Source organism: Bos indicus, chromosome 19 (assembly GCF_029378745.1).
Source record: "Bos indicus isolate NIAB-ARS_2022 breed Sahiwal x Tharparkar chromosome 19, NIAB-ARS_B.indTharparkar_mat_pri_1.0, whole genome shotgun sequence".
Taxonomy (NCBI): Eukaryota; Metazoa; Chordata; class Mammalia; order Artiodactyla; family Bovidae; genus Bos; species Bos indicus.
This window is the reverse complement of record NC_091778.1, coordinates 25,376,870-25,397,059: the sequence shown is the minus strand read 5'-3', so window position 1 is coordinate 25,397,059 and position 20,190 is coordinate 25,376,870. Positions and strand designations below refer to the sequence as shown.

At 44.1% G+C, this 20,190-nt stretch overlaps 2 protein-coding genes across 2 annotated transcripts; one reads left to right on the top strand and one right to left on the bottom strand.

Annotated features, from left to right (window-relative positions):
* Positions 1–7,917: 7,917 nt before the first annotated feature.
* On the top strand, positions 7,918–9,444 carry LOC109573224 (olfactory receptor-like protein DTMT). The gene has a single exon (XM_019980396.2). It carries the CDS (start codon positions 7,918–7,920, stop codon positions 8,866–8,868), a length of 951 nt encoding a protein of 316 aa, XP_019835955.2. The 3' UTR covers positions 8,869–9,444.
* Positions 9,445–11,696: 2,252 nt separating this feature from the next.
* LOC109573223 (olfactory receptor family 1 subfamily R member 1 pseudogene) lies at positions 11,697–12,674 on the bottom strand. Its single transcript, XM_019980395.2, has one exon. The coding sequence runs from the start codon at positions 12,672–12,674 to the stop codon at positions 11,697–11,699; it is 978 nt and encodes a 325-aa protein (XP_019835954.2).
* Between the last annotated feature and the right edge of the window lie 7,516 nt (positions 12,675–20,190).

Genomic DNA, 20,190 nt, shown 5'->3' with positions numbered 1-20,190 from the left:
TAAGAAAATTTGGAAAACTCAGCAGTGGTCACAGTACTGGAAAAGGTCAGTTTTCATTCCAATCCCAAAGAAAGGCAAAGCCAAAGAATGCTCAAACTACCACACAATTGCACTCGTCTCACAGGCTAGCAAAGTAATGCTCAAAATTCTCCAAGCTAGGCTTCAACAGTATGTGAACCGTGAACTTCCAGATGTTCAAGTTGGATTTAGAAAAGGCAGAGGAACTAGATATCAAATTGCCAACATCTGCTGGATCATCGAAAAAGCAAGTGAGTTCCAGAAAAACATCTACTTCTGCTTTATTGACTATGCCAAAGTCTTTGACTGTGTGGATCACAACAAACTGTGGAAAATTCTTAGAGATGGGAATACCAGACCACCTGACCTGCCTCCTGAGAAACCTGGATGAGGTCAAGAAGCAACAGTTAGAACTGGACATGGAACAACAGACTGGTTTCAAATTGGGAAAGGAGTACATCAAGGCTATATGTTGTCACCATGCTTACTTAACTTATATGCAGAGTACATCATGAGAAATGCTGGACTGGATGAAGCACAAACTGTAATTAAGATTGCTGGGAGAAATACCAATAACCTCAGATATGCAGATGACACCACACTTAAGGCAGAAAGTGAAGAAGAACTAAAGAGCCTCTTGATGAAAGTGAAAGAGGAGAGTGAAAAAGTTGGCTTAAAACTCAACATTCAGAAAACTAAGATCATGGCATCTGGTCCCATCACTTCATGGCAAATGGATGGGGAAACAGTGGAAATAGTGTCAGACTTTATTTTGGGGGGCTCCAAAATCACTGCAGATGGTTACTGCAGCCATGAAATTAAAAGATCCTTCCTCCTTGGAAGAAAAGCTATAATCAACCTAGATAGCATATTAAAAAGCAGAGACATTACTTTGCTAACAAATGTCCATCTAGTCAAAGCTATGGTTTTTCTGGTAGTCATGTATGGATGTGAGAGCTGGACTATAAAGAAAGCTGAGCACTGAAAAATTGATGCTTTCTAACTGTGGTATTGGAGAAGACTCTTGAGAGTCCCTTGGACAGCAAGGAGATCCAACCAGTCCATCTTAAAGGAAATCAGTCCTGAATATTCATTGGAAGGACTGATGATGAAGCTGAAACTCCAATACTTTGGCCACCTGATGTGAAGAACTGACTCATTTGAAAAGACCCTGATGCTGGGAAAGATTGAAGGCAGGAGGAGAAAGGGGTGACAGAGGAAGAGACAGTTGGATGGCATCACCGACTCAATGGACACGAGTTTGAGTAAACTCTGGGAGCTGGTGATGGACAGGGAAGTCTGGCATGCTGCAGTCCATGGGGTCGCAAAGAGTTGGATATGCCTGAGCCACTGAACTGAATTGATAATTGACAAATTTATAAATAATTGACCTTCTATGATAAGAACAAGGATACGGGAATAAGAGTACACACACATGTATATTTCAATTTTCTTGATGTATAGTTTACATACAAGACAATATACCCATGTAAAATGTACAGCTCAATGAACTTTGATAAGTACAAGCATTCATATAGCCTCTATCCCAATCCAAAGCTGTAATAATTCCACCACTTCAAAATTTGCTGTGACCCTTTGAAATCAAAATCCCATCCCTGACCACCAATCTGATTTCTATTTATTTGATCTCTATAGTTATAGATTAGGCTTGCCTGATTTTGAAGTTCATACAAATAGAATCATTTATACGTACTCTTTTGTATCTGGTATATTTAGCACTACACAATGTTTTGTAGATTTAGCTATATAATTCTATGCCTCAGTGGTTTCTTTTTATTATGGAGTAGTATTCCACTGTATAAATATGGCACAGTTTGTTCATTCATTCACCTTTTGATGGACATTTTCATTGTACCCAGTTTTTTAATTGTTGAAGGACACTGTCCCTTTCCCCACTGAATTACCAGGTCACCTGTGTGTGAAGTCAATTGACTTCGTATGGGTGAATCTATTTCTGGACTCTCTTCTCTTCTGTTGATCTATGTACCTTTTACTTATCTGTCTTTACTCACATATTCACATCATTTTACTCTTACCTCATTTTTCCATAGTGTATTCTCCTATCTACAGCATCTCTTCTAACCTGATTCCAAATGGAACTTTTAATCTTTTTTATTATAGCAATGCATTTTGGTCTGTTTAATGTCATTTGCCTTAAATTCAACTTTGCTGTTCAAAGATATGGAGAAGGCAATGGCACCCCACTCCAGTACTCTTGCCTGGAAAATCCCATGGATGGAGGAGCCTGGTAGGCTGCAGTCCATGGGGTTGTGAAGAGTTGGACACGACTGAGCGACTTCACTTTCACTTTTCACTTTGATGCATTGGAGAAGGAAATGGCAACCCACTCCAGTGTTCTTGCCTGGAGAATCCCAGGGAGCGGGGAGCCTGGTGGGCTGCCATCTCTGGGGTCGCACAGAGTAGGACACGACTGAAGCGACTTAGCAGCAGCAGTAGCATTAAAAGATAAACCATGTTGTTTGCATTTATTATCATAACATACTTTTCTTATTTTATTGGTAGTAAAGTTAAACAGAATTCTTCCCATAATGCTATTTTAATATTATGGCTTTTAAATTTTTGAGCTGTTTATTTTAATTAATTCCTTGATTGGTTGGGTTACATACTCTAGTCATTTTAAAAGTTAAAAAATGGTACATGAATGCTATTTTATTGAATTTTTATGTATTTTAGATTTTCCTTTTGTATGTATGCTTATATCTGAAGGGTAAATTAGTTAGGTGTAGAATTTTGTGAACATTTGTTTTCCCATTTTTCAAAATTTCTCTGGAGAAATCTGAGGTAAGGCTGACTACTCCTTTTCCCTCCACCCCTCATATGACCATTTTCTCCCCCATTGAAGCTCATGGGATTATTTCTCTAAACTTAAATTTCATCAGATTGTTTTTGTATTAGATGACTTTTGCTACAATTTTTTTTCATAACACAAGTCCCTTTCATTTTTAAGTCTGCCTCTTTCTCCATTTCAAGAGAGTCTTTTACCATTACATCTCAGAACATTGTTCCTTTTCCCCCCTCTACTTTAGTAAGATCAATCTTTTTTTTTTTTTATATAGCGACAGAATTGAAACACATACAATGTAGGCAAAAATGGTGACTTGTGTGTTCTACAAATTAAGAAAAAAACAGACGAGATCCGGCGCGTTCAGGGTGGTAATACAATTATGTAAAGTTTAAAAATAAAATAAAATTAGAAAAAAAATTATGCATAAAAAAAGAAAAAAACAATTTGCAATATTGTGGTCTATAAATATTATCATTACAGAAGCAGGATATATTGCTGGACTCATGGATTTAAAAAATGAAACACAATGTCATTTGTTTATATCACATGCCAATCTCTCTTCCTTTCCTCCCTGTTTTGATTATTCTTTATTTCTTTCTTCTTTCCTTTCTCATTTTTCATATATTATAGTGTTTGAAATAATTTTCAAACATCAGGGCATTTAACCACAGAATTCAGCATTCAGGAGCTCCTAGAAACAAGAACAGTCTCATATATGACTGTAATACTATTATCACGTCTTAGAAATTTAACATTAATACATATATATTTAATATACAATCTGTATACAAATTCCACCAATGATAAAGGCTTGTTCTTTGAGATTTGTTAACATAATTATTTGTATTAATTATATATCATTTTTTGTTTTAGTCCCAAAGTCATGTCCAACTCTTTTGTAACCCCAGGGAAGGACCCCCAGGCTCCTATGTCCATGGAATTTCCCAGGCAAGAATACTGCAAAGGGTTTCCATTCCCTTCTCCAGAGCATCTTCCCAGCCCAGGGATCAAATCCATGTTTCCTGCCCTGCAGGCAGACACTTTACCGCTGAGCCACTGGGAAAGCCCACTTATATACTATAATATCCACTCACTTAAAGTATAAAATTAAATATTGTTATATATTCAGAGTTGTGCAACCATCACCACAATTTTAAAACATTTTTATTACCCCCAAAGAAATCCCATGCCTGCTAACAATCACTACCCATTTTCCCTTAGCAATTGCCAATATCCTTTATTTCTCTATGGATTTGCCTATTCTGATATTTCATGTGAATAGAATTATACAATATGTGACTTTTGTGACTGGCATAATGTTTCCAAGGTTCATCCATCTTGTAGTGTTTATCAGTACTTCATTTATTTTTTATTGCTGAATAATATCCCATTGTATGGATACACCACATTTATTTACCTAGCTATCAATGAATGCTTGTTTCCACTTGGGGGCTATTGTGAATAGTGCCAGTATGACCATTCATATACATATATTTGTATTTCAATATTTTTCAGGTATATACCCAGGAGTGGAATGTCTGGGTCATTCAGTAATTCTATATATGACTTTTTGAGGAATTTCCAAATTACATCACTCACATTTATCCTCTCCCAGTGACCCCCATCCTCTGCTCTCCTTCAAACCCATGCACTGTATTTCAGCCACAAGGAAACTCTTTCATTTCGTCAGAAGCTCCAGGTTCTCTCACCCCTGGGTTTTTCCATTTACCATTTTCTCTCTCTGGATACTTTCATCTCCTTTTCCTGGAAGACTCCTCAGCTACCACTTAAAATTCATTAAAAAGAAAAGTCTTCTCTGACCCACTGGTTAAGGTTAGGTGCCTTGCTATATACCCTTATCACATCCTGTATCCCCCCATGATAACATTTGTAACACTCAATAGTGGCTTGTTTCGTTGGGATGTCTGCCAGCTAGACAATAAGCTTCCAGAGGGCAGGGACCATGTCTTCCTTGGCCACTGTTTTCCCTGTATCACATGGCTCAGTGTTTGGTGGATGGCAGTTACCCAGTAAATATTTCTTGAAGGAATGCATTAATGATTTAATAGATTATTTCTTGGGTGAATCTGTCTACACATGACTTGCCACCATGGAGCTTAAAGTCCACTGGAGGAGAGAAGATTGGTATATTTGGAAGCAATCTGTGGATGACATAAAATAATGGTGATGAAATGCTACAGTACTTGACTCTGATACCCGTTGTAGGAGCCCAGAAGATAGAGAAGGTAGATATTATTGTGGGCTGTGATGATCAAGGAATGCTTCCTGGAGAAGCTCAGACTTGGGGTGAACCCAGAATTCTGTCCCTAGACATGACTTACTCAGCAATGTGGCTCAGAACTATGGCTCAGTAAGGGGGATCAAGTACTAGGTTTGTTATTAATGAGTTTCTTTGGGACCCAGGGATCCCAGGGGTCAGGGCATCATAGGAGAGAGGAGTCAGAAGACAACGGCAGAGCCTCTGGCTAGAAATGTATGACATGGAAGTAGAAGACAGGAAGCAGGCTCTGGAGCCACACTCAGACAAGCTGGATAAGCTGCAAGTGATTCTAAAATCTCCTTTAACAGGTAACAGGACACCCTAATTCTATAGTGCAGCTCCTGCTGGATGATTCAGAAGTTATCATTCTCATTGTTTTCCATCCTCAATAGTGATTCCCATCTCCAAATGTAGTTGAGAATCACCAAAGCTGCTATTGGGAACTAATAAGCTATATGTTTGGAGAGTATGTTATACTTTGCATACAACCATCACTCTAAACCCACAATTCTTCAAGGTGTATGAGACTCACCGATGGTGGAGCATAAGGTTGGAAAAGTTCAGCAACTTGCCAAGATTGACTACGAATGTTTTTCACTGTTTAGTCTCTAAGTTGTGTCTGACTCTTGCGACCCCATGAACTGTAGGCTCCTCTGTCCATGGGATTTACCAGGCAAGAATACTGGAGTGGGTTGCCATTTTCTTCTCCAGGGGATCTTCCTGACCCAGGGATCAAACCTTCATCTCTTGCTTGGCAGGAGGATTCTTTACCACTGAGCCACCTGGGTCAGTAAATGATGGAATCTGACTCCTCTGGGCTCCGGAATATTTTGCTTGTGGGTGAGCTAAACAGAAAGAGACCATCTTGGTAGCCCCTTTCTGTGAAGCCAGTCTTCCTCACCCTCCATCAAACTGCCCTGATATTAATATCTTTAACTCAGGATAAATTCAGTTCATAAGTGAGAGGAAATCCGCACTATCTGGGCTACCAGATGTGCCCTGTCCTTTGGGTCCACTGAGCATCCTCCCACTCTTCCTCTGCCCCAAACTCAAGGCAATCTCTTTCTGATTTGCTGGGACAAAACTTCACTTCATCTCCTAATTCTGGCCAAATCATTTTTTCTTTGCCAGAAAATTCTGTTCTCATTCTGGGGCTCAGGCTTTTGGAAATAAAAGTCAGGAAAACGTGTGGACTTTTTCTGCTTTCCTCCCACATCTCTATCCTGAGGCAATGAATACAGACCTGACTACCTACCTGAATGGGGGGAAGTGAATGTGAGATGCAAGGAAATAAATCTTTCAAAGATCAATGTCTCACAATTATTCCAGACACAATTTTTGAGATATTCACAGACTGAGAGAGTTCAAGGATCATTTAATTATCCACTCCTTGAATTGGTTTATTTGCCTCTCATTTTTTCTGGTTTCTGCTGCTTTTGTTCGTGTCCACCAAGGCGAGACTTTTGTTTGCCCTCCTGCTCTGTTCTCTGACCAAAAGGAAAAGGTGGTTGTATTTATGGGTACTTTGAAGTTGACTGCAAGTATCTCTCTTTAATGTTCAGATGTACAAATAAAAACATTTCCCGAATTCCCTGGCTGTCCGGTGGTTAGGACTCTATGCTTTTACTGCCTAGGGCCAGGGTTTGATTCCTGGTCAGGGAACTAAGATCCCACAAGCTACCAAGCACTGCCAAAATACAACTACAACAAAACCCCACACATTTCCCACTCCCTCTCGCAGAATAATTTACTCTCAGAACTCATTCTTCCTGTGCTCTCTTCCGTAAGACTTTTTCTCAATAATATATATTCATCTGCAATGTGTAACCAGTTCTGGAAACCCTCCTGGCTAAAAGTTAAGCTCTGAAGTTAGACTGTTGGATTTAAGTCCCATATCTGTTGCTTAATAGGTATGTGACCTTCGGCAAGTTATTTATTTTCTATCTAAAAAATGAAAATAGTAGTACCCAACTCAGGGGCTTCCTTGGTAGCTCAGATGGTAAATAATCTGCTTTCAATGCAGGAGACTCAGGTTTGAACCCTGGGTCAGGAAGATTCCCTGGAGAAGGAAATGGCAAACCACTACAGTATTCTTGCCTGGAGAATTACATGGACAGAGGAGCCTGGTGGGCTACCGTCCATGGAGTCGCAAAGAGTTGGACACGACTGAGCTACTAACACACACACACGCACACACACACACACACAGTACCTATCTCATAGGGTTGCTGTGAAGAGTAAATGAGTCAGTACATATTATGCTTTGATCCCAGTGTTTAGCAAGAGCAAGCACTGACAAATGTTTTCATGCTCTTCTTACCACTGTCATCAGTCATCATCATCACCATCACCATCGTCATCACTACCACAAGCGCCATCATCTTACTCACCATCAGCATCATTCCTGAGTGGTGAAGATGGTGACTAATTTTCTGGTTGACATTATACTGTTTGTATCCCTAGGTGAGAGGCATACAGACTTATTCTACTTCCTGTCTACTTTCAGATCATGTTGCTCTGACCCCATCCACAGTTCTGTTATGGAACATTCATAGAGAATTTTGAAATTTGATTGAATTTGACCCATAATTTCATATGTGTTTGTTGTTTCCTTTACATAAATATTTATCTACATACTTGGGAGATTTCAAATAAAGTAGTAAACAACTGCTATGACTTATGGGCATTTAATGAAAATATTTTTGAAAGTTCTGCAACAAATATATATATATTTAGGCTTATACTTTCATACAGATTGTTCTTAATTTTCAAAAGGTAAACCAAAAGCAGCATGAAAATGGGAAACCAAACAGTCTTCTCAGATTTCCTCCTCCTGGGCCTGCCCATTAGACCTGATCAGCAAGACCTGTTCTACACTCTGTTCCTGGCCATGTATGTTACCACCGTCCTGGGGAACCTTCTCATCCTCGTCCTCATTTGCCTGGACCCCCACCTCCACACACCCATGTATTTGTTTCTCAGTAACCTGTCCTTCTCTGACCTCTGCTTCTCCTCTGTCACAATGCCCAAATTGTTACAGGACATGCAGAGCCACATCCCGTCCATCTCTTATGCTGGCTGCCTGACACAAATGTACTTCTTCCTGCTTTTTGCAGACCTGGAGAGCTTCCTCCTTGTGGCCATGGCCTATGACCGCTACGTGGCCATCTGCTTCCCCCTGCACTACACCGCCATCATGAGCCCCAGGCTCTGTCTCTCCCTGCTGGTGCTGTCCTGGGTGCTGACCATCTGCATTTCTTTGTTGCACACCGTGCTCATGGCTCGGCTGTCTTTCTGTGCTGATAACGTGATCCCCCACTTCTTCTGTGACATGTCAGCTCTGCTAAAGTTGGCCTGCTCTGACATTCAGATAAATGAAATGGTGATTTTTATCTTGGGAGGGCTTGTCATTATTGTTCCATTCCTGTTGATATTTTCATCCTATGCACGAATCGTGTCCTCCATCCTCAAGGTCCGCTCTGCCAGGGGTATCCACAAAGCTTTCTCCACCTGTGGCTCCCACCTCTCCGTGGTATCTCTCTTCTATGGGACAATCATTGGCCTCTACCTTTGCCCTTCATCTAACAATTCTACTGTTAAAGAGACTGTCATGGCTGTGATGTACACTGTGGTGACCCCCATGCTGAACCCCTTCATCTACAGCCTGAGGAATCAAGACATAAAGGGAGCCCTGAGAAGAGTCTTTTCAAAATGGACAATTAGCTTTTTTTTCAACCAGTGACTTTAAAGATTAAAGGATGTTTTCAAACAGTAGGTGTAATACTGACAGTGAGTAGTAGTCTAAACAGCCTAGGTAGCACCCAAGCTTGGTGCTGCTGGTGCAGTGTCCATAGCACCCCCAAGAAGAGTTTCCCCCAAATGTCATTACAGGCAGGTTACATTGTGCCTCTTGGGTTTGTCACTGAATCTTGATTGTGATGCATCGTGATGTGTAGTGGACACTCAATGACTATTATTCAATTTTGAATAAATACCACTGTATTTTGGTGTTCATTGCACTCAAGGAATATATTGTTGTTGTTAGTTGTTAAGCTGTGTCTGACTCTTTGCAAGCCTGTGGACTGTAGCCCACCAGGCTCCTCTGTCCAGTATAGTAGTTTCTAATTCTCTAAGAAACAAATCCAAATTTCTCAAACATTTCTGTACTTTACTTCTGCCAAACATGTCTACTCCATGAAGAATATCTTCCAATTTATTATGTATTACTCTTGTAACTTTATTCTCCAGGAGCATTATTTCCCCCCTTGCTATTCAGTTTTTAATTTTATTTTCAGGTGTTGATTGATTCATCCATTTAATGACCACATTCTAAAATTATCTCTGTTTCCTTTAACTGTACCAATCATTTGTCAGTTAATGGCAAGTTAATTACTTCTGACGTGTGCTGTGCTAAGTCACTTCAGTTGTGTCCTACACTTTGCAACGCCAGGGACTGTAACCCTCTAGGCTTCTCTGTCCAAAGGATTCTTGGGGCAAAAATACTGAAGTGGATCTTGCAACCATGCCCTTCTCCAGGGGATCTTCCCAACCCAGGGACCAAACCTGAGTCTCTCAAGTCTCCTGCATTGGCAGGCAGGTTCTTTACCACTAGCACCACCTGGGAAGCCCTACTTCTTTTGGTACTATCTATATTTTTATTTTACTTTTAATTAAAAAATTTTAGAGTCTTTACTGAATTTGTTTCGATGTTGCTTCTTTTTTATATGTTTTTTTTTTTTTTTTCTGGCCATGAGTCATATGGGATGTTAGCTCCCTGACTAGGCATTGAACCCATACTCCCTGCATTGGAAGGCGAAGTCTTAACCATTGGACTGTCAGGGAAGTCCAAGGTAGTATCTATGTTTTAGATGAGAATTCGTCTTTTGAATTAAAATCATATGGATTGAACCACAGAGTTCTGTTATGAATTGTTTAATTTATAGACATTAAAGTGGTGGCTCACCTATTGCCCAAGGTAACACAAATAGAGACAGAAAGACTGAAGTCTATTTATGACTCTGAGGTAGATTTTTTCCTTTGGAATATTATGCTGAAATTATCTGGTGCTTTCTTTGTTTACTTCTTTTCTTACCAAGTATATTACGAGTGTCTGGTGCCTAACTCAGTGCCTTGAATCTGCTAGATATAGAGAATATATATCTATTGATTTGATTTGCATGCATTGATGTGTTTCTTGAAAAGAATTTATGTCTTAAAAGATCTCACCTTTAAAAAAGTGTTCCTAATAATGCCAACTTTTACTTCATTTCTTCTTAAAAAATTTTATTGATTTTGAAAATAATACATTCTTACCACGAAATAGCCAAACAAAGAAATAAGTAATAAAGTGGAATATGTGGGTCCTCCATTGTTCTTCACCCCCTCCATGATGGCAGTTAAAAGCTGGGGCATACTCTTCCAGTTATTTTCTATGCACAGACTAACTGTATATATTATAAATAAATAGGACTAAATTGTAGCTGCCATTTTCTCATTATCACTTAAAATATGTTCTGAATTCATCATTTCAAGTAAGGACATGTAACTCTTCTAGAAGCTATGTAATGTTTTGTTAAATTGATGTTATTTACCATAATTTATTTAAATAATCTATTCTTGGTGGACATTTGGGTTGTTTTCAGTTTTTTTATTATTTTGAATAATGCTTCGATTTTATTTACTGGTTCACATGCTTTTTGTGGACTTATGCTGTGTTTCTGTGGACATATTTTCAGAAATGGGTATACTCAGTCAGAGGATATGAGCATTTTTAATTGGATAGAAACTGTCAAACCACTTCCAAGGAATTCTTCTCAAGTAAACTCCTTCCAAAATTAAACGAGAGTGGTCATTTCTTTTTGATATTCTCAATGCTGACTATTTTGCCTTCAGAATATTTGTTGTTATTGTTCAGTCACTCAGTTGTGTCCGACTCTGCGACCCCAAGGACTTACAGTCCATGGGATTCTCCAGGCCAGAATACTGGAGTGGGTAGCCTTTCCCTTCTCCAGGGGATCTTCCCAACCCAGGGATCGAACCCAGGTCTCCAACCCAGGTCTCCCACATTGCAGGCGGATTCTTTACCAGCTGAGCCACAAGGGAAGCCCCTCAGAATATTTATCTCTTTAAATAACTAGTTCTTTCCCAAAGTTTCTAGAAAAGGAGTCTGTAGGGATGTGGACTACATTGCAAGGCATCTTTAAAAAACCACTTAAAAAACCTTAAACCTTCTCTGTTTCTCTGATTTCTTCTCCACCCACAGGGTTGCTGCTGGTCACTCTCCCCTGCCCCCTGCCCTCTCCACAAGATTCATTTCCTCCTCAGCTGCTTGTTCCCCTTCCATTTTCCCAAAATTTAGAAGTAGACTCTATTTTAGACATTCAGGCAATACAGAAATGATTTTGGCTTATTGCTCTATCCCTATCCCCTTGAATAAACATCTTGTCCCGTTGGCTTCAGATCTAATTTTTAATGTAACAAGAAATAAGACATTGCGGGATTAAACGTTGCTCGGATTTTGGAAAGCTATAAAAAGGAGGGGGATGGGAGAGTGGAGTTCTGTAATCATTATTATTGAGATGCCAGTGAGTCCAGACCTGCCCTCACACCTCTTGGGGGTGCAGCCCTCCATCGGAGCCCCCTTTTTAGGGCGCCCTTGACTTCTTTGTTGCGCAGGCTGTAGATGAAAGGGTTCAGGGTCGGGGTAACCACCGCATAGACCACGCTGGCCAGGCGGTCGTAGCGGGCCGAGTAGGCAGACGACGGCCGGAAGTAGACGGAGAGGATGGAGCCGAAGAAGAGCGACACCGCCACCAGGTGGGCCCCGCAGGTGGAGAAGGCGCGGCGCCGGCCCCCTGCCGACCGCACCCCCAGCACCGCGGCGAGGATGCGCGCGTAGGACAGGGCCACCAGGAGCAGCGGGGTCAGCACCACGGCCAGGCCCTCGGAGAAGATGGCCGTCTCCGCGGCCGACGTGTCCGAGGTGGCCAAGCTCAGCATCACTGTCATGTCGCAGAAGAAGTGGCGCACGGGGGTGGCGCGCGGGTAGGAGAGCTTGGAGATGAGCAGCGTGTGCAGCAGCGAGTGCAGGTGCGCCACGGCCCAGGACGCCCCCACCAGCGCCATGCAGCGCCCGGGGGTCATGACCGCCGCGTAGTGCAGGGGCCGGCACACGGCCGCCGCGCGGTCGTAGGACATGGCCGCCAGCAGGTAGCTCTCGGTGATGCCCAGAGCCACGAAGAAGTACATCTGGGCAAAGCAGCCCCGGAAGGACACGGCCTGGCCCGGGTGGAGCAGGCCGGCCAGCAGCCTGGGGACAGTGACGGTGGTGAAGCAGACATCCACGAGGCTCAAGTGACCCAAGAAGTAATACATGGGGGAGCGGAGGGCCCCGTCGGACCTCACCAGCACCACCATGCTCAGGTTGCCCAGGGCATTGACCAGGTAGACGCCAAGGAAGAGGAGGAACAACAGCGGGTGGATGTCTGTGCCGTCCATCAGGCCGAGGAGGAGGAACTCTGGGCGGGAGGTGAGGTTGGCCAGAGCCATGGAGTGGCCGCCACGGTGGGGGCCCTGAGAGGAGAGAGGAGACAGCCCAACGTAAATTCTGGCATCCCTAGGTAGATTTCTGCATGTTTTAAAATATGAATATTTTTTAAAACTTCTTCTTGCTAAAATGGTGTAGGGACCACACTGCTCATCCGATAATCCTAGTTTTATGAAGAAATTTAGTCTCAGAAGGGTGTTCTGGGCACTGGGGGGGGTCTCAAGATTTGGAGTAGATCTGACCTGATTTTGAGTCCTCGGTCTATCATTTAGGGCTCTCTGAGCCTCAGTTTCTTCTTCTTTAAGTGAGAAAAATATTAGTTGCTACTCCTACAGTTGTGAGGATGTACTTAATCACTCAGTCGTGTCCCACTTTTTGTCAGCCCCATGGACTGTAGCCCACCAGGCTCCTCTGTCCAAGGACTTTTCCAGGCAAGAATACTGAAGTGGGCTGCCATTTCCTTCTCCACAGTTGTGAGGATAGGGTGGGTAATAAATCTAAAATACTTGGCACAGTGCCCAGCACATGATAGGCATTAAAGACTGTCATCTATCATCTATCAAGTATCTATCTATCTACCATCTATCTATCCAGGCTTCCCAGGTGGCTCAGTGGTAAAGAACCCGCCTGCCAATGCAGAAGATGTGGATTCTGTCCCTGGGTCAGGAAGATCCCTTGGAGAAGGAAATTGGCAATCCACTCTAGTATTCTTGCCTGGGAAATCCCTTGGACAGAGGGGCCTGGAGGACTACATATAGTCCGTGGGGTCACAAAAGGGTCGGACATGAATCAGTGACTAAACAACAACAATCTATCCATCTATATCTTCAACGACATCCTCATCATTTGTTTAGTGAAACCAGTAGTTAGGGGCAGAATTGAGACTCAGTTTCTCACAAGACACCTTACTATGTTTGCCTTTCATGAATTCACCACATATTATTTGGCAGCTCAGGGAGGCTTTAGTTATTTAAGTATGTTTTTTCTTAATCTCATCTGAAACCTGCTTCCCTGTAACTTCCACAAGTGGCCCCGGTTTTGGCCGCTGGGGGCCATACACCAAATCTGCTTTCTCTGCAGCTTTTCACATTGTGTTCGAAGAAATCTGTTCGAGGTCCGCTGAGTCTTCTTTTCTCCAGTCCAAACACCCTGGTGCCGTGGATCCTTCCTTATAGGACTCCGTTTCCAGGTCTTTTTCCGTTCTGGTTACACTCTACATCGTCAGTGTTTTTGGACACAGTGCTCTAAGCCGGAGTTGGGCTGTGTGGCACTCAACAGTTCAATAGTCCACCTCACGTGAGTTTATCAAGTGCTTGCTTTGGGTCAGGTGCTGTGTTGGTCTCTCGGACTATGAAGGTAGGTCAGTCTTTGTCCTTGACCTCCAGCCATGCACCATGTAAGAAGCAGTACTAACTATGAACAAAGTAGGAATGATTTCCTCTGCTTGGCTGATTCAAGGAAGATTCCAAAGTGAAGGGTTGAACTGGGGTTGGGAGAGTGAGTAGGAGATCATCAGACAGAGACTTGGGAATAGGAAGAGAATTTCAGGTAAGGGGAAGAGTGAACATGTGGCTTCTTCCCTGGAAGGCAGAGTGGAGTCGGGTGGGGAGGAAAATAGAACCCACGGTGAGAAGGCAGCAGGGGAGCGTTGGGTTTGTCACCTGGAGGGCAGTGTGCCAGGTCTCAGGGCTGTCTGCAGAGTCTGTGGGCTGGTCCCCTTCCTGGCCAGAGGTCACTGGTCTTAGGGACAGATACACCGTTACCCATCTCTGCCCAGAGACTTCAGCGTGTTTCCTGTGGGCTGGAACAGCAGCCTTAGAGAGAGAGAAAGAGAGAGAGAGCCAGACCTATAAGGGCCCCAGGAATTCCTGGGCATGCTGTTTCCACCCAGCTCTGCTGCCCTGCCAGTCTCCCCATTGCCCACTGGATATGGTGTGAACCACTCAGCCTGGCACCCAAAGCCTTCCAGATGGGCTCCCAGGATTCCTCTCCAACCTCAGCTCTGGCTGCTTCCACATTATTCCCTTTCCCAACCCCAGCCAGGATGGTCTTGTCACTGTCTCTCTCTCTCTCTCTCTTTTTTTTTTAACAAATATATTTGCCACTTCCATCATTAAAAAAAATTATTTATTTACTTTTGGCTGTGCTGGGTCTTTGTAGCTGCATGGATTTTTCTCTGGTTGTGGCGGTGTACGGGCTTCTCATTGTGGTGGCTTCTCTTGTCATGGAGCACAGGCTCAGTAGTTGTGGCCCAGGGGTTAGTTGCCCCACAGCATGTGGGATCTTCCCAAATTAGGGATCGAACCCGTGGCTCCTGCATGGGCAGGCGGATTCTTTACCACTGCACCACCAGGGAAGCCCTTGTCGCTGTCTCTGGCTTACACCTTTCTCACATGCCTTTCCTGCCATGGCTCCCTACCTGCTGCGCTCTTCCTACCCCACCCCAATACCCAGCCCCAGGTTCACCTCCTCCAGGAAGCCCTGCTTCCTTCCTTTTTTTTAAAAAATATGTATTTATTTCTTTTTGAAGTATAATTGCTTTACAATGTTTTAATTTCTGCTGTACAACAATGTGAATCAGCTATGTGTATACATATATCTCCTCCCTCTTGGGCCTGCCTCTCATCACCCCCATCCCACCCCCCGAGGTCATCACAGAGCACCAAGCTGAGCTCCCTGTGCTATAGGGAAGCTTCCCATTAGCTGTCTATTTCACACGTGCTGGTGTGTATATGCCAGTGCTCCTCTCTCAGCTCCCACCTCCTTTCTTGACTTCTTCAGCCCACATGAATTTCTCTCTCCTCCATCTCTTGTAACCTTCATTTGGAACGCGGCCCTCATTTGCTGCTATTACAGTGATTTTTGCTGCTGTGATGCTCGTCTTCCCACTAGATGACAAGTTCTCTGAGGACAGATGTTTAGTTGTCTGCTATGCCTAATAGGAACAGACAACTAAATATCTGCCCTCAGAGAACTTGTTTGAACTGTCCCGGCAGCCAGGGAAGGCTACAGTGAGGAGGTGGCATTTGAGTAGGACAGACAAGTGTTCATCAAGAGAGGCAGAGATAGTGAAGATCTAAGAATGGGAATGCCAGCTCCCAGGTGGCTTGCAGCCCTAAATCTTATATGGAAAAGGTCACCTTTGTAGGAAATACTCAGATGCACCAAGACACAGAAGCACAAGTCTGATAAATCCAGACACACAGACATGCCAGAGACACACTCACCCCCACTAGGACATGTGAACACTCACATACATGTGTTTACAGGTAGGACAGACCCACACAGATGCACACACGGACCCATCCATAGATGTACATGCCACATACACCTGAAGACTCAGACCCAGATATATACCTCCTCCAACTCCCACCAATGCCAGAGAAGCAAAGAGACCTCCATGGATCTTCCTGGGCACACTGAGACCCATGCAGAAATCTGCACACAAAACCAACAGCTTCTTCCTTCCTTTCTCTTGTCTCAGGTCTCCATCTGCCTTAACAGAGTGGGGAATGGTCGGTGGGCCCTTGGTCTCTCAGTTTGGGGAGTGTCTATCTAATTCCTTGACCCTGGTCTCTTGCTGGTCAACCCAGATTCTTCTTTGGATGGCGTCCCAAATAGCTTTCTCTGCAACTCCTGTTTTAACCCAAGATGTAGTCTTTCTAGGGCTTCCCAGGTGGCTCAGGCGTAAAGAATCTGCCTGCTAATTCAGGAGCTATAGGAGATGCAGCTTCAATCCCTGTATCGGGAAGATCCCCTGGAGGAGAAAATGGCAACCCACTCCAGTATTCTTGTCTGGAGAATCCCATGGACAGAGGAGCCTGGTGGGCTATAGTCCACAGGGTTGCAAAGAGTTGGACACAGCCAAGCACAACAACACGAACCCTTTCTATTCCAAGGTCTTCCTCTCCTCCTTTGCTTTCCTCCCCCAACTTCTCATTCATTCTTCTTTAATAAGTTACACGGCAGTCTTACCTGCTGTACCTACTCTACACCAGGCAGTAAGCATTGAGAGCTAAGACATTCTCAAAGAGTTCAGGGATTTCCCTGATGGTCCAGTGGTTAGGAATCTGCCTTGCAAATGCAGGGGACATGGGTTCAATCCCTGGTTGGGGAACTAGGATCCCACATGCTGCAGGGAAACTAAACTTGCCTGCTGCAACTACTGAAGCCTGTTCTCTCTGGAGCCCGAGTGCCACAAATACTGAGTCCACACACCACAACTAGAGAGTCCATCTACCACAATGAAAGATCCTGCATGATGCGATGAAGATTCTGCGAGCTACAACTAAGACCCGAGGCAGCTAAATAAATAAATAAATATATTCTTAAAAAGAGTTCACCTTCCTTCCTACCTCTGTATCAGCCAATTGGCAGTGATTCTAAGATATCATCTCCCCCAACACCCATGTCACAAATGGGAAGCAGGACCCAGAGAACACTGACTTCATTCAGCAATTTGGTGACAAAGCCAGGATGTGAATCTGGGGTTCGGAGCCTATCCAAGTTTTCATGCACTTTCCCATCCTGTCTGCCACACATTGGAGGCTATTTCTCATTTCCCTGCAACTCAGGCGTTCGGTTTACCCACTTCGCCTTCCTGCCTTTGATTATTCCACTCTCTGCCAGCAAGTCTCCTGCCTGACCGCTCACCTGTGAACACATGTGGGCTCCACCCTTCACACCATATACCAGATGCTGCTCGGCTTACAGCCGGGGAGATAAGGCAGGTATGCCCTGGAGAGGAAGAGCCACCTCAACAGCCTAAGGCCATGCAGGCTGGGAACAGAGGGGTCACTAAGTAGTTAACCAGGCAACTCCATGGAGAGCTATGGCCTCTGCACCCACAGGCCCCAGGAGGACCCTCTGTTCTCAGCCAGCATGGTGCCTTTTCTCCTGTCCTAGAGAGACTGAATGGTAGAGAAGGGATGCAAGGGTCTGAGAGCCCAGAACTGGGAAGACACCCCTCCATGTGGTAACACCTGTGTTGCCCCCGTGTCCCCAAAGGATGCTATTGCTCCTCTACCTCCTCCTGAGGGGGTCCTGAGAGGGGCAGGGCTTGTCGACAACCACACAGCCAGAAGACCCTGGTCTCTTCTCTCTGGAAGTACCTATGCCGAGCTGCAACCATCACTCCTAAACCTGCCACCTCACTGTGATTCCTTTGCTCAGAAAAGAGTTCTTTCTTCTGATGCCATTGTGAGGAGAGTGGTGAAGTGGAGCTGAGGACTCTGATGCCCAGTGTCCCAGCATGGACCCCAGAACCTCTTCCCCAAGCCCCAGGGAGCAGCCCTAAAGGTCCCATCTAACCTGGAAGCCCAGGGAAGCAGGAGGGGCTGGAGATGATGGCAGATTCACCCCAGGAAAGCAGATCATGGGACACTCGTGGAGCTGCTCCTGATGGACTGCAAGGATGCTGCTCTCTGTAAGCCCACAGCCCAGGTCAGAGATGTCAGGATCTCAGCCCTGACCGGCCGGTGCTGGGGCAAGATGATTCCCACTGCTTGTTCCAAAGCCCTTTGACTGTCTTGTCCTTCTCACTGGCCTGGCAAAGCAGCCCTCCTGCATCTGGAGGGCCCAGACTAATTCCCAGGCTCATCAATTTCTCTCAAGGACAGTCTCTATCTTTATCTCTCTCTCACCTGCCCTTCCTCCACCTGGTGTACCTTTTAACACTTGGGGACTGATAGCCACATCTCAGGGGATGAGCCTCTTTAGCTTGATCATTCATTTGAAAACATTGCTTGGGGACCATGGGGTGCCGGCCCTGCTGGGCTCTGAAGAGAGTCAGAGAAGTCTTGGAGTGAGTGAGAAGCCCCCAGTGAGTCTCTTCTCCTCTCTTCATCTGTTTCCTCTTTGGTAAATGGAGAGAGATGAACTGGTAGAGTCTGACTTTCCCTTTCGTGTTGGAAGGTGGGACATTCTGAGATTGCACCCTGAATGGTTAACAGGCAGGTCAGAGAGAGATTTAGGCACAGGGGTAAAGAACGTGCCTGCCAATGCCAGAGATGCAAGGGATGCAGGTTCGATTCCTGGCTCCAGAAGATCCCCTGGAGAAGGGAATGGCTCCCACTCTTGTATTCTTGCCTGGAGAATCCCATGGACAGAGGAGCCTTCTGGGTCACAGTCCAAGGGGTTGCAAAGAGTCAGACACTGAACGACTCACATTTTCACTTTCATGCTAATGACTGCATGTTTCATACAGTGGACATGCCACAAGTTATTTAATCATTATGGTAATTTGGGACAAAAAGTAAGGGAGGTATGTCAATTTAAGTGTTACTTTCTTCCACGAAGCTTTCCTAAGATCCCAGAGAAAAAAATCCAGGGTCAAAAAGGTGAATATTTCTGTGGCTGCTGACAAATGTGGAGAAGAAATTCATCAAGCAAGCTTTTTTACTACTTACACAAGCCATCACCAATGGCTGAGTGTGTCTTCTCCTCACTGTGAAATGCTATTATGATTTTTAGTATTAGTTTTTATTTTCTTGATTTTAGCTTCTGTGGAAAACAGAACTTTGTTTTCATTTCCTTTGGCTGTTAAATCCATGAGCTGTAATCATGGCTTTACCTGTTTCTGGTAGAGTGTAGCCAACTCTGAATCAGGGTCTTGGCCTCTCTTGGGCCTTGCATCTGAAAAGCAATAAGCTGCACAACAATACATCTAGGACAGGAGGGGAGTTTAGAAACATGTCTATGTATTGCCGAATCCCTTTGCTATGTACCTGAAACTATCCCCATATTGTTAATCTGTTAAACTCCAATACAAAATAAAAAGTTTAAAAAGAGACGTCTAATATTTGCATTTTTTCTTTAGTGTAAACCATTTAAAATAAGTTTTTTTTATATTCAGATCAGATCAGTCGCTCAGTCGTGTCCAACTCTTTGCAACCCCATGAATCGAAGCACACCAGGCCTCCCTGTCCATCACCAACTCCCGGAGTTCACTGAGACTCACCTCCATCGAGGCAGTGATGCCATCCAGCCATCTCATCCTCTGTCGTCCCCTTCTCCTCCTGTCCCCAATCCCTCCCAGCATCAGAGTCTTTTCCAATGAGTCAACTCTTTGCATGAGGTGGCCAAAGTACTGGAGTTTCAGCTTTAGCATCATTCCTTCCAAAGAAATCCCAGGGCTGATCTTCAGGATGGACTGGTTGGATCTCCTTGCAGTCCAAGGGACTCTCAAGAGTCTTCTCCAACACCACAGTTCAAAAGCATCAATTCTTCGGCGCTCAGCCTTCTTCACAGTCCAACTCTCACATCCATACATGACCACAGGAAAAACCATAGTCTTGACTAGACAAACCTTTGTTGGCAAAGTAATGTCTCTGCTTTTGAATATGCTGTCTAGGTTGGTCATAACTTTCCTTCCATGGAGTAAGCGTCTTTTAATTTCATGGCTGCAGTCACCATCTGCAGTGATTTTGGAGCCCAGAAAAATAAAGTCTGACACTGTTTCCACTGTTTCCCCATCTATTTCCCATGAAGTGGTGGGACCGGATGCCATGATCTTCGTTT